General features: G+C 39.9%; 1 protein-coding gene across 5 annotated transcripts in view; it reads left to right on the top strand.

Annotated features, from left to right (window-relative positions):
* The window catches only part of AP3B1 (adaptor related protein complex 3 subunit beta 1), a 169,445-nt gene that overhangs the window by 18,183 nt on the left and 138,953 nt on the right, over positions 1-12,309 (top strand). For all 5 annotated transcript variants that reach the window (XM_076363229.1, XM_076363228.1, XM_076363227.1 and 2 more), the window contains exons 3-5: positions 1,189-1,263; positions 7,202-7,297; positions 9,582-9,742. In XM_076363229.1, coding sequence (XP_076219344.1) covers positions 1,189-1,263; positions 7,202-7,297; positions 9,582-9,742 — 332 coding nt within the window. The remainder of the gene's footprint in view (positions 1-1,188; positions 1,264-7,201; positions 7,298-9,581; positions 9,743-12,309) is intronic.

Here is a 12,309-nt window from a genome sequence, read left to right on the forward strand (position 1 = left end):
GAATATTAAGTTTAATCAACTGTATAATGTTGAGTAATGGTGGGAATGTGAGATGGTTATGAACAGCAGTAACTGCAGTTGCAAAACTCATGTTCCTGTGTTGGGTCCTTGCATATATGCTTGTCTTAGTGAGCTCTTGTCCTTTCTGATTAGCTTGATGTTTGGCTGACTGGATCCTGCCCTTGACCATAGCTGGGGATGCTCTGAGTCTGTATTCAGCAGCACTCTAACTTGAGTAACATGTTCATTAAATTTCAGGGTTTGCAGCTTGGACATGAAGTACTGGCAGATAGACATTCTGCTGGAATTAGATCTAAGAAATAAGAGTTGTGCGGCTATAGTGTGTATTGAAGTATTCTGTACCTTCTAATGTATGTGGTTTCTTATAAATAACTTCCTCTAAGCTGTTCATACAAGGGCTGAAGCTAAACTGGGGTTTTGTTGTTTGTGCTCTTTATTGAGACAATTTTATTGTTTACTACATGCCCTAGTTTCAGCTTTCTCTGGGGTCAAATATGAAAACTTTCTTCCTTTTTTAAAAATAAAAATCACAGTGGGTTGACTGATCTTGCTTTTACTTCGTTTCTTTTTTTGTTCTGTATAAACACTTTAAGGCCTTTTGTGTTTAACTTGCTATGGAAAACAACCCTGCTTTGTTTTTAAAGTGTGATGTCTATTTTTCTTTTTCTGCTTGGTTCTATTGCACACCAAGATTGTTCCAGGGAAAAGGAACAGGACTTAAACTTGTATAACTTCTGATGGTGGTTTGTTGTTGTTTTTTTGCTAGGGTTTTTTTTTTTTGATACAGAATTACCTTTTGGGAGCTGGTAAAGCTTTTCAGATTAGCAAGATCTTCATTTTAAGTAATTTTTGAAGCATTAAAAATGATTTACAGTCTGATATGGTAAAGTCCAGTTCATTGGTTCTATCCCCCAAACTCATAACCAGCCAGCACTCACGGGTTTTGCTGAATGGATAGTATGCTGTAAAGTCTAATAGTTAACAAAAAAATCAGACTTTATCCTCAACTTCATAGAAATCAGGTTTGAAATACAGATTTGGAATAAATGCCTGGCTCTTTTTAAAAAAAAAAACAAAACAAACCACCAAAAACACCCCCCACCCCCCCCAAATCCTCAAATTGTATTATTACATTACTAACATTTGTTGCTCCTTTTTTTTTTTCAGATGATTGCAAAGGGAAAAAATGCTTCTGAGCTGTTTCCTGCTGTTGTGAAGAATGTTGCCAGTAAAAATATTGAGGTATTCCTATAGCTCATTAAGCATACTGTTATGGAAGATCTGTTTATGAAAATTTTATCTAATTGTATCTGACTTCAACAAAAACCATAAAATCTCTAGTGTATTTTTAATACAATTTCTCAGGGTTTAATTTCAGTGACAGCATTATGGTAATAGTTTAATGTGTAAATAAAGAAAACCTACTGGGTGATTTGGAGGGAAGAATAACAACTACTTGCATTTAAAAATTTGATTGATGAGAGAAGGTTTGTGGAAGTATGTGGTGGTAATTCTGAGAAAAAGTACTGTAGTTTATTTGAGGTGTGGTGCTGCTTGCAAAATTTGGGTAGGGATTGTGCTACTATTTGAAGACTTCTATTGCAGATCAAGGCTGAGAGGTAAGGGTTGGGTAAAGTTTTTCACTGTTCTAATCGTGTGGTATATTTATAAAAGGAGTGTCTCAGCATTAGGATTGTAGAGTGAGATCACTTTAACTCAGTTAAACAAGTCTTTGTATGAATTTGTGGTTAGACAATATGTGATGTTACTAATGAAGTATGTTTAAAATAATTTTTTTGTTTTACAATACTTAAATGTTGGTTCTTTTGATAACTTAGTTTAGAGAATTTCTTTAATGCTTTATTAATGTGAATGCCTGTGATTCCAGAAGATTACAGAAGAGCTTTCAAATCTCAGAATCTTTTGGAGAGATGTGACTATTGGCGGGGGGGGGTAGCTCCCATCTTGAGCAGAGAAGACCTTTTTGCTAATATGCAGTGTAATCTCAAATCTTTGAGTTACTTTTAGTTTTGCAAGACATGGAGACTTTAAAGCAAAGTCATACATGCATCTTGGCAATATGCCCTCACTCATTTATTTTGTATGAAGAACTATGAAAGGAGTATATGAAGGGGTAGACAAGAACAATTTAAACTTCCTATAAAAGCAGCTGATGAAGAACCTGAGTCAGAATCATCTGTGGTAGGAGTTAATTTCTCAGCACAAGTTGCTTGACTAATTTTATTCAACTTGCACTAAATTGTGTGACTTTTAATTAAAAGAAGATGTGTTTAATAATTGTTTTCAGGATTTCCATAGTTAAAAACAATAGGAGAAATGTAAGGTATTCTTTCAGGCTATTTACCATCCATTTTATTTTAGCAGCATATGTGTCTGTTCTTGCCCCAATATCAGATGTTAGACACACAAAGTAGCTTGCTTCTGTATCTTTTTTTCTCATAAGAAAGCAAGAAAAAGAAAACACATCCATCTTGGACTAGTGAACAATCAATTTTCCAGGAAGTTAAAAAATGGAGAATACATTCAACTATGATGTGTTTAATCCATAGGCTTACTATGTGGCTCGAGAAACCTAAAGCAGCATCTGCATTAGAAAGTTGTGCAACCAGAGGTTTTATAAAAAAAAAGTTACTCTGATGCTCACTACCAGTACTATGCATACACTGTCAGCTCCAGTGGAGAGGTGTCAGAGTTATAGTTGACTTGACAAATGAGATTTGGATGAAAATAACATCTGTAAGTTTCTAGTTCCAGACTGCCTAGTGACCAACAAGCATCAGTTTGAGGAAAGCAGAGCGAGTGTGCAATGATGTGAGTTACTTCCTACTGCACAGGATCATAATTTTGGAAAAATGCAGGAAATAGTGGTTTGAAGCATTGGGTTTTAGGAAGAGAAGTCAATTGAATGTGTGCTCCAATTCTTCCCTCCTCTCCTGGAAATACGTACTTCAGCCTCTATTATTAATGGGAACAAAAAGTTGCTTTTTCCCTGGCTTATGGCACTGAAGATTATATTTCCTGCAATGATGACTTCAGCAAACTCCTGTCTCTCTAATGTGCTGTGATATAGCAGGTCACGGATGAGTCTGTTTTCTTCCTTGTTTTACACGGATGGATAGTAATAGTCAAGTTTAAGTCTAATTTTAGCTTTAAAGAAGTTACTCTTATTTAGCTACTACTTCAAAATTTTTTTTTTTCCATTCTTTGAAAGAATGCATATATTTGGCTGAGGCCAAATACTAAGCTCTGGTAAGTCAAGGAGGCATAAGTGTGCAAAGATGACAATTCAGAGTCTTTGAGAACTTAATGTACTAAAATAACTTTAGAAATTGTAACTGTACTTTTAATAATAGGTGATAAAAGGAAATGGGACAAGGAATCATACTTAAACTAGTTAAATGTTCTCTTCCTCTTTAACTTGTGTTTATGAGTACTCTAAGTCCAGTTTTGAACAGAGATACCTCGCACCAAAGAGGAGAGCCTTGAACAGTGTTACTCATCTTGAGTGCTTTTAATTGTTAGGGCTGGAACTGCTAGCCCAACAGAGGCAAGACTGCCCCAGCTCCAGGCTTTCAGCCCAACCAGTAGTGAGTCTGGGAGTGTATTCCTGGTAGGTGTGCACACACACATTTTGTGTATATATACACACGCACAAGAAATATGTATGTACAGAGGCAGCCATGTAAATTGACACAGGGTAGTCACATGAACACAAACAGCACCAGCAGCTTGGCAGTTCAAGTTGAAGGGCTGCTAGTGGGAATGTATGTGTACGTACATATGTACAATGTGGATCCATCCAACAGCTGGGCTCAGTAGCTAGCCCTTGGATCCTAGTCTTCCCTGTTGCTGGCACCTGGACATATGAGCCCCTGAGGCTGCAGCCCTATTTCAGTTGCTGGTACAAACTGCTGTATGCATATGAACACATGTAAACCAGGACTCCCCTGGTCACCCAGTAGCTACCTCCTTGTGGTCTTGCCCTTAGACACATAGGTGTGTGCACATGTGCGCACACACAACTGGACCGACTCCCCTGGTCCTCTGCTAGCCCAACCCCCTGTGGTTATGCCCTTAGATGCACACATACATGGTTCTTGCCCCTAGAGACCCACAGACCATCTGGTTTCTCTGGCAGCTGGATGGGACTCCCCTGGTCTATGCCATAGCCAACTCCTCCTGTGGTCTCACCCTTAGATGCCCACACCCTTACCTACCTCCTTCCCAGGCCACTTTACCTATTTGCCAGCTAGTGCTGCTTGATCCCCTGGTACACCTGCACCCATTCCAGTCACTGGCACAACAGACACATGGGCTTGTGCTTGGTTTCACATACTCCAGTCTCTTCAGTTGCTTGCACCCATGCTCATGGGCCCTCTGGCCTGTGGTCCCAGCCTAGGTGCTGGCAGCCCTACCCTCACTTGTTCCAGGTGCTGGCCACCATGGACATAGGGGTCCCTATGACTTAAGGTCCTGTTCCAGTTGCTGGAGTTGCACTAAGTCCCCTCACTCTGGTGTCTCTAGTTGCTGGTGCACAGGGGCCCTCCAGCCTGTGGCCTGACTGTAGTTGCTGGCACATACATGCACCTTCACACTGAATAGGGAGTACCTCACCAAGGAAAATAGTTAAAAATGGAATTGATATAAAAATACAACCGACTGTGCTGATCAGGTGCAGGGCATGGAAGAGTGGATGTACCAACCAGCAAACTGTTCAGATGTGTCCAGCCATTTTTATCTGCTTATCCTTTTATTTTCTCCCACTTGTTCCTCCCCAGATCACATAGATTCCCCTCGCTTCTCCTTCACTTTGGTTCCTCCCCAAAATGTCCCATGATAAATCTTGTGCAATCCCAAAATACTCTTCATCTGCGTCCCATACCTGTATGCAGAAAAGCCCCTCAGTCTGAAAGGTGCTCTGGTGTTGACTCTTGATGGGTTTAACACCTGGACATGGGAGCTGAGGTTCTCCTGAGGTGGTCCTGGGAGGGGCCTCACAGGGTGTCCTTTCCTCCAAGTCCTAAATTTGGGTTTCCTTCTACTACTGTGTCTGTCTGCACCTCTGGGCTGATGGTTCCTGTCATGGGCTTGGGAGAAGCTAGGGCAGAGTATTACTTGCAAACACCCCTTCATCCCCCCCTTGTCTCTCTGTGCTCCTTTGTGGGGGTGCAGGCAAGGTTTTATCACATTACCTAACGTTAATTAGCAGAAGCCTTTTACTGTTTATATTTTATGGGCCTTTTCTTATCTTTTAAAACAAGTAGACAGTTATGTGAATTCACACGTCTTCCTCTATGCTGTAGTTAAAGTTCCCTCATTACTTATTTTTCCACCATTTAGTGCTAACATATTTGTGCGGGAAGAGACTTAAACTGAAGAGAGATCAGGGCATTCAGTAAAGCCAGCTGACTAATTTCTTTTCTTTATCAAGGTTACTTAGATGACAAGTTTAGGTCATGCAGCTATACTGACAGCCATCTAGTTAGGACTTCTGGGTCTCAGAAGCCTTTATCACGGTCCAGTTTTTAGGATGCTTTTGAAATGATGAGAAATTACTGGGTTAAGTCAGATTCTTAGTACATTAAATCCTGATACCGTTTCCTAGAAATGTTTTGCCAAATTTTTCCCTGTCCTTAAGAATTCTTATATGGATTGCTACAACGCAGTAGCATAAAATACATCTGTTCATCTGAGTGACTTTGTATCCAAGTGACTTTCCTGCCCAGAAATGGCTGCTGGTTTTTTTTTTATCAGGGCTGAATGCTCTGATACAGGGAAATGGAGGTGAAGAAGCAGTAGAACACGTTCATTTGTTTTAAGAGAAGCAAAGGGCATCTTATTGTTTACAGAAGTGCCTTGTGATTTTTGTTTTTATAAGTACACACTGACCTCAACTTGATAATGTGCATCATGTCATGGATGGTAAGGATACAAAAAGTGACCTAATAAACAATTGGTGGTATAGAACAAAAATAAGTCTTGGTCAATAACTCATGGAGTTTGATGTGCTTATATTGATAAACTAATTAAACAAATCTGCCTGTGTTCCTCAAGCCTAATGTGCCCCTGTTATGATTAGTTTTATAGAAAGGAGTATTTTAACATTGAATGAAGGTAAATAGTAGAAGAATAGTGTAGTCACGAAGCCCTAAGTGCTTCCATTTCTAGTCACAGAGTGGTTTCAAGGAAAGGAGGCTTTCTTTGCACACCTGCAGTCTTTCAGTGCATAGGCCTCTTGTGGTCAATGTTGATTGCTGCTTGTCTATAGCTGAACAACAAATAATTTAGTATGGTGTAACCTTCTGTGATTTAATATTATGCTTTTTGCCAGAATTAGCACAAAGATACATCTTCTGATAGTGACAGTAATTATAGCACAGCTGTAGTTGAGGGTCTTTCAGAATTTTCCATTATAAACCCCAATAGTCAGTTTACAACTCAAATGCAAAAAATGTTTTCACTGCTTCCTGGGCATACAGTGGCCATGAGGGGGTAAAGTGAACTAAATTGAATACCCTCCTCCCCCAAAATCATACTGAGGTTTTCTTAATCTTTGAACATTGTGTCCTTTGTAGTATGCTTATGTTGGCTACATCTTTTGAGTGCTTGTAGTCAGGCAAAGGTGGATCTAATACCCTTTGCTTTTGTCCAAGATATGATCAGAAGTGCTCTTTTAATCAGATTTAAATAGTGTAAGTTACCATACTTCAGATGGAAGTTATATTCTCTTTCACATGTGTTAAAGTAATTGATCTTGAATTTCAGGGTAAAGTAAAATGGGCTTGTTGAAGTCCTTGCCTATTGCAGTTTAACCTGTTTTCCGTAAGGAGAAAACATGAGGAGTGGTCAGTTGCCACATGTCAACTTCTTGGATTATTCAAGTCTTTATTTACTAGTTGATAATACAAAGCAGCACTTTGTGTTATTAGCCTTCACCTGAATGTATCATTAATTAAGTAATATTGCAGCACCTCAGGCAGTTTCTAGTAAAAGAATTACACTAAATCATAAGACATTTGAGAAGCATGTGAGTACTCCAGTGATATATTAACTCTGCCTTCAAAGAAAAGAATGTTGCATATTTTCATCAATCTAGGACTTAGTTTTATAGAATTCTAAAACTTTCTGATAATGATGTTAATTGTGTTTTTCTTTCCAGATAAAAAAGCTTGTATATGTTTATCTGATGCGTTATGCAGAGGAGCAGCAAGATCTAGCATTATTGTCCATCAGTACTTTCCAGCGTGCTTTAAAAGTGAGTGACTACTAAACATTTCATAGATAATTCTGAGCTGTTATCACAAAAAAAAAAAATCTGTGTAAGTGTAGTCTGGTAAACTAAAGCAGGTAAATATCTGCATCTGGTAAAGTAGTTTCAACTTAGTCGTTGACAAAGTTTTTTGTGCTACCTCAGACCTTGTGAAACAGCTAAGCCTGCATGAAATAAAATTACTTCGTTAAAGAAAAGCAGCAGATTGGTGCTCTCAAATTCACATGCCCAGCATTTAATTTCTGGAATGCCTTTTCTCTTTCCAAGGTAGCTTATGTATGTAGAAAGGAGACCTTGTTATTACCCTGAACCACCTGTGTTCCTTTTAGTTTGTGTGAAAGATCCTTGTGTATAACAGAGAATTGGAACATAAGGAAGATAGTAGTACTTAAAATATTCAATGTGTTTCACATACTACTTTTTCATTAAAAGCACTGAAGAAATAGCATTTTGTAGTGTTTTGTTTCAAATTCAGATCACAATGGGGAACGGGATTAGAGAACGAAGATTAGGATTGCCTTTGAACTGTGACCGTGGAGAAACAAAAGATTTATTAAGTCTCTGTCCTTGAATTTGGCCAGTTTTTATAATAAGAGAAGGTTGGGGTGTTTTTCTTTTTTCTTTTACTCTTCTTGTAAGGCTACTCTAGGTTCATAATTAATTAATTTCTGTCACTGACCCAGACCTTGCATCTTCTTGGAAAGTGTTGCAATCAGAGCACCAGGTGTGCAACTGTCAGAGCATCCCACAACTGACTAGAGAGCTTTCTGCCCCTTTCCTTCCAGCTTTTATCTCAATGTCATGTGTACTACCTTTACTATCTGTGACTGCCATGAAAAGCTAAAATTCAAATGACTTTGTATCCTATGTTTTTAATGAGATCTGTGTACAGTGAACACTTCTCGCAGCATAACTTTTTAAAAGCTGTGGATAGTGGGAACAAAAGGAGAGGGGATAACTCAAGTGTTGTGGCTGTGAGTAGCTCAAAAAGAAGTGGTGGTGTGGCAAGGAGGTAGACTCCAAGCTAGCTGAGGTTTGCAGCAACTAAGGTAAAATTACTAAGCCTGCTATTGAAGATAGGCAAATGTAATTAATTCTTTCTGTTCATTTTTTGTAACACTTTGTTTCTGGTTCTGTAATGAAGATTATAATTCGGCTTTTATGTGTGGAGATTTTTTTTTCCCTCTGTAGAAGGAACTTTTTAGGGTATTTTAAACTTGTGTGATTGGTGATGAGCTTTGCAAACTCTGATAAGAACAAGTTGTTTTTCCAAAAGCTGTCAAATTAAGTGCTTTCACCATCCAGATACTTATTACTTAGAAGCTGCTAAGATGTAGGAATTTTGAGGGCTTAGATGAACTGATCATTAAGTGATACCAGTCTGAAAACCCACGTTGCCAACTCTCAGTCCTTGGGAGAAATGTTCTTTGGGAAGTGCCCTTCTGGCAAACAGTACACTGAATCAATGCTGCTGCAATTTCAGTTTGCTAGATTTTAGAGGATTTAGTACTCAATTAAGCAACATTTTTCCTGTGTGTCCCAAGCCCATGATTAATGGACGAGGTTTGCATAACAGTTCCTCCAAATACAGACATTTTGTGCTGTTGTTGGATCTCCAAGCTAACCCTAGCATTATAAAAGGGGAACAAGTACTGGGATGAAAGAAGGGAGGTTAGGAAATAGAAGAAAGTCTCAAAACATTTAGCTTAATATTTTGATATGTTTGTAAGAAAATTCATTTTTGTTACTGGCTTCAGTTTATATCTTGCAGTAAAACATAAAATGGATGTGTTGCCAAGAACTTGAGTGGGAGTGTTGCAACTGAGAAACACATTTTCATTTGATGGTTCTTATATTTAAGTAATACAACTGAGCTAGGTGTGTTTTTCAGAATACCTGAATTCCACTTGGATTGCAGAAAATGTTTCAGTTCATGCAATAAAATATTAGTCTTTTTTATCCATCATTCCCATATTTTGCTTGGGAAAGTTAATTATATTAATGTTTTCCTTTGCCAGATTTCCAGATTTTCATAATGTTTCAATGTTTTCTTTCTTGCTTTCTTTTACTTTGTTTGGTTGTTGAAAGTTTCTTGTGTGAAGTTTGGCACATTTTCTTATTAGTGTGGCCTTAGCTTGCAAGCCTGACTGATAGATAGATTTACAGGTTTTAATGTGCGGTCACTAATTAGTGTAAACACTGCAGAGAATTTAATGATGCATTTCTGCACTATCTTATTTTATTTCTCCTCTTCTCTCTCATTCTTTAGGATCCTAATCAGTTAATCCGCGCAAGTGCTTTAAGAGTTTTATCCAGTATCCGTGTCCCAATTATTGTTCCTATTATGATGCTTGCTATTAAGGAAGCCTCTTCTGATTTATCTCCTTATGTGAGGAAGAACGCAGCCCATGCAATCCAAAAACTGTACAGGTAGGTGGTTCTGACAAATACTGAAAAGCAATTTAAGATAGTTGTGGGCTATGTTTATTAAGGCTACTGGGGGGGTTGTGTGTCTCAAATATATCAGATCCGTTTCTTAAAAAGTATGAAGTGTGTGTAGACATTCTGTCACTCAGCTGATGTGGTTGGAATTCAGACAAGTCTCTTACTTGCTAGAATAACAGGATAACTATGAAGAGGTACAAAAAGAAATTGATACACTATCTTTTGTTTTTAATATACGGTTATTGTCATCTGTGTAGCAACTATTTTGATGGGTATTCTCAGAATTGAAGATTTCTGCATTTAGCATCTGTATCTTTCATCCCTGTCGTGGTTTAACCTCAGTCGGCAACTAAGCACCACGCAGCTGCTCGCTCACTCCCCCTCCACCCCCGGTGGGATGGGGGAGAGAAATGGAAAAGCACAAGTGAGGAAAAACTCGTGGGTTGAGATAAAAACAGTTTAATAATTGAAATAAAATGATGATGATAATAATAATATGATAATAATAATACACAAAGCAAGTGATGCACAGTACAATTGCTCACCACCTGCCGACCGATGCCCAGCCAGTCCCCGGGCAGCGGCCCCCCCCCGGCCAGCTTTCCCCAGTTTATGTACTGACCATGATGTCACATGGTATGGAATGTCCCTGTGGCCAGTTTGGCTGTGCCCCCTCCCAGCTTCTTGTGCACCTCCAGCCTTCTCAGTCGGTAGAGCATGGAAAACTAAAAAGTCCTTGGCTAGTGTAAGCATTACCTAGCAACAACTAAAACATCGGTGCGTTATCAACTTTGTTCTCATCCTAAATCCAAAACACAGCACTGTACCAGCTACTAGGAAGGAAATTAACTCTGTCCCTGCTGAAACCAGGACAATATCCACCCCTTATTCTATACCATCTGCGTCATGCTCAAGTCTCACATTTTCCAGTACATTTTCATTAATCACCACCCCCTTTTTTTCTATATATATATACACACACACAGACAGAGATATCATTCCCTTAGTCTGTGGGCCATCCCTCTAAAATGTTTGGTGAGTTCATTTAGTCCATGACTTCGGGCTCCATCTGTCGTAATAATCTTCCAGGGCAGGAAAAAATGGAGATGGTGTGTCGTGTTGGATTGTTTCATGTTGAAGTCAGTTCTGGTACCATCATCACTGTGCTTTGCTTGGTTTCACTGAAGTTATTCTTCATTAGTCTGGGTGATTCTTATTGTAATAACATTAGTATGGCTAGTATACTAGTATTATTAGTATATCTGTGTATTATTAGTATAACTATTATAACTATAATTAGTACTTAACATCACATAATTCAGATCATTGGCTATTCTCACCCAAAATCAAATCCCCTTGAGGTACACATCGGACTTCCCCATCCTTCCGCATTATCCACCAAGTGCACCCAGGTCCTTGAGCAAAAGCAATCCCATGGATGCGTTTGCCTTTGCCCAAGGCAGGAATAACCCAGACTGTTTTCCCCAGCTTATTTTTTATGTGCGCTACAGGGACTTTATTCCCACCTACAGTACGTAAAAGTTCTGACTGGGCAGGGCCTGCTCGATTGGCAGATCCCCTCGTGTTCACTAACCAGGTGGCCTTTGCTAAACGCGTATCCCAATGTTTGAATGTCCCGCCACCCATTGCTCTCAGTGTAGTCTTTAACAGTCCATTGTATCGTTCGATTTTCCCAGAGGCTGGTGCATGACAGGGGATGTGATACACCCACTCAATGCCGTGCTCTTTGGCCCGGGTGTCTATGAGGTTGTTTCGGAAATGAGTCCCGTTGTCTGACTCAATTCTTTCTGGGGTGCCATGTCGCCATAGGACTTGCTTTTCAAGGCCCAGGAGAGTGTTCCGGGCGGTGGCATGGGGCACGGGATATGTTTCCAGCCATCCGGTGGTTGCCTCCACCATTGTAAGCACGTGGCGCTTGCCTTGGCGGGTTTGTGGGAGTGTGATATAATCGATCTGCCAGGCCTCCCCATATTTATATTTCAGCCATCGTCCTCCATACCAGAGAGGCTTTAACCGCTTGGCTTGCTTGATTGCAGCGCGTGTTTCGCTTTCATGGATAACCTGTGCAATAGTGTCCATGGTCAAGTCCACCCCTCAATCAAGAGCCCATCTGTATGTTGCATCTCTTCCTTGGTGACCTGGAGTGTCATGGGCCCACCGAGCTATAAATAATTCACCCTTATGTTGCCAGTCCAGATCCACTTGAGCTACTTCAATCTCAGTAGCCTGATCCACCTGCTGGTTGTTTTGATGTTCTCCAGTAGCCCGACTCTTGGGTATGTGAGCATCGACGTGACAGACTTTTACAACCAGGTTCTCCACCCGAGCAGCAATATCTTGCCACAATGCGGCAGCCCAGATGGGTTTGCCTCTGCGCTGCCAGTTGCTCTGCTTCCATTGCTGCAACCACCCCCACAGGGCATTTGCCACCATCCATGAGTCAGTATAGAGATAGAGCACTGGCCACTTTTCTCGGTCAGCAATGTCTAAAGCCAGCTGGATGGCCTTTACTTCTGCAAATTGGCTCGATT

Source organism: Aptenodytes patagonicus, chromosome Z, assembly GCF_965638725.1.
Source record: "Aptenodytes patagonicus chromosome Z, bAptPat1.pri.cur, whole genome shotgun sequence".
NCBI lineage: Eukaryota > Metazoa > Chordata > Aves > Sphenisciformes > Spheniscidae > Aptenodytes > Aptenodytes patagonicus.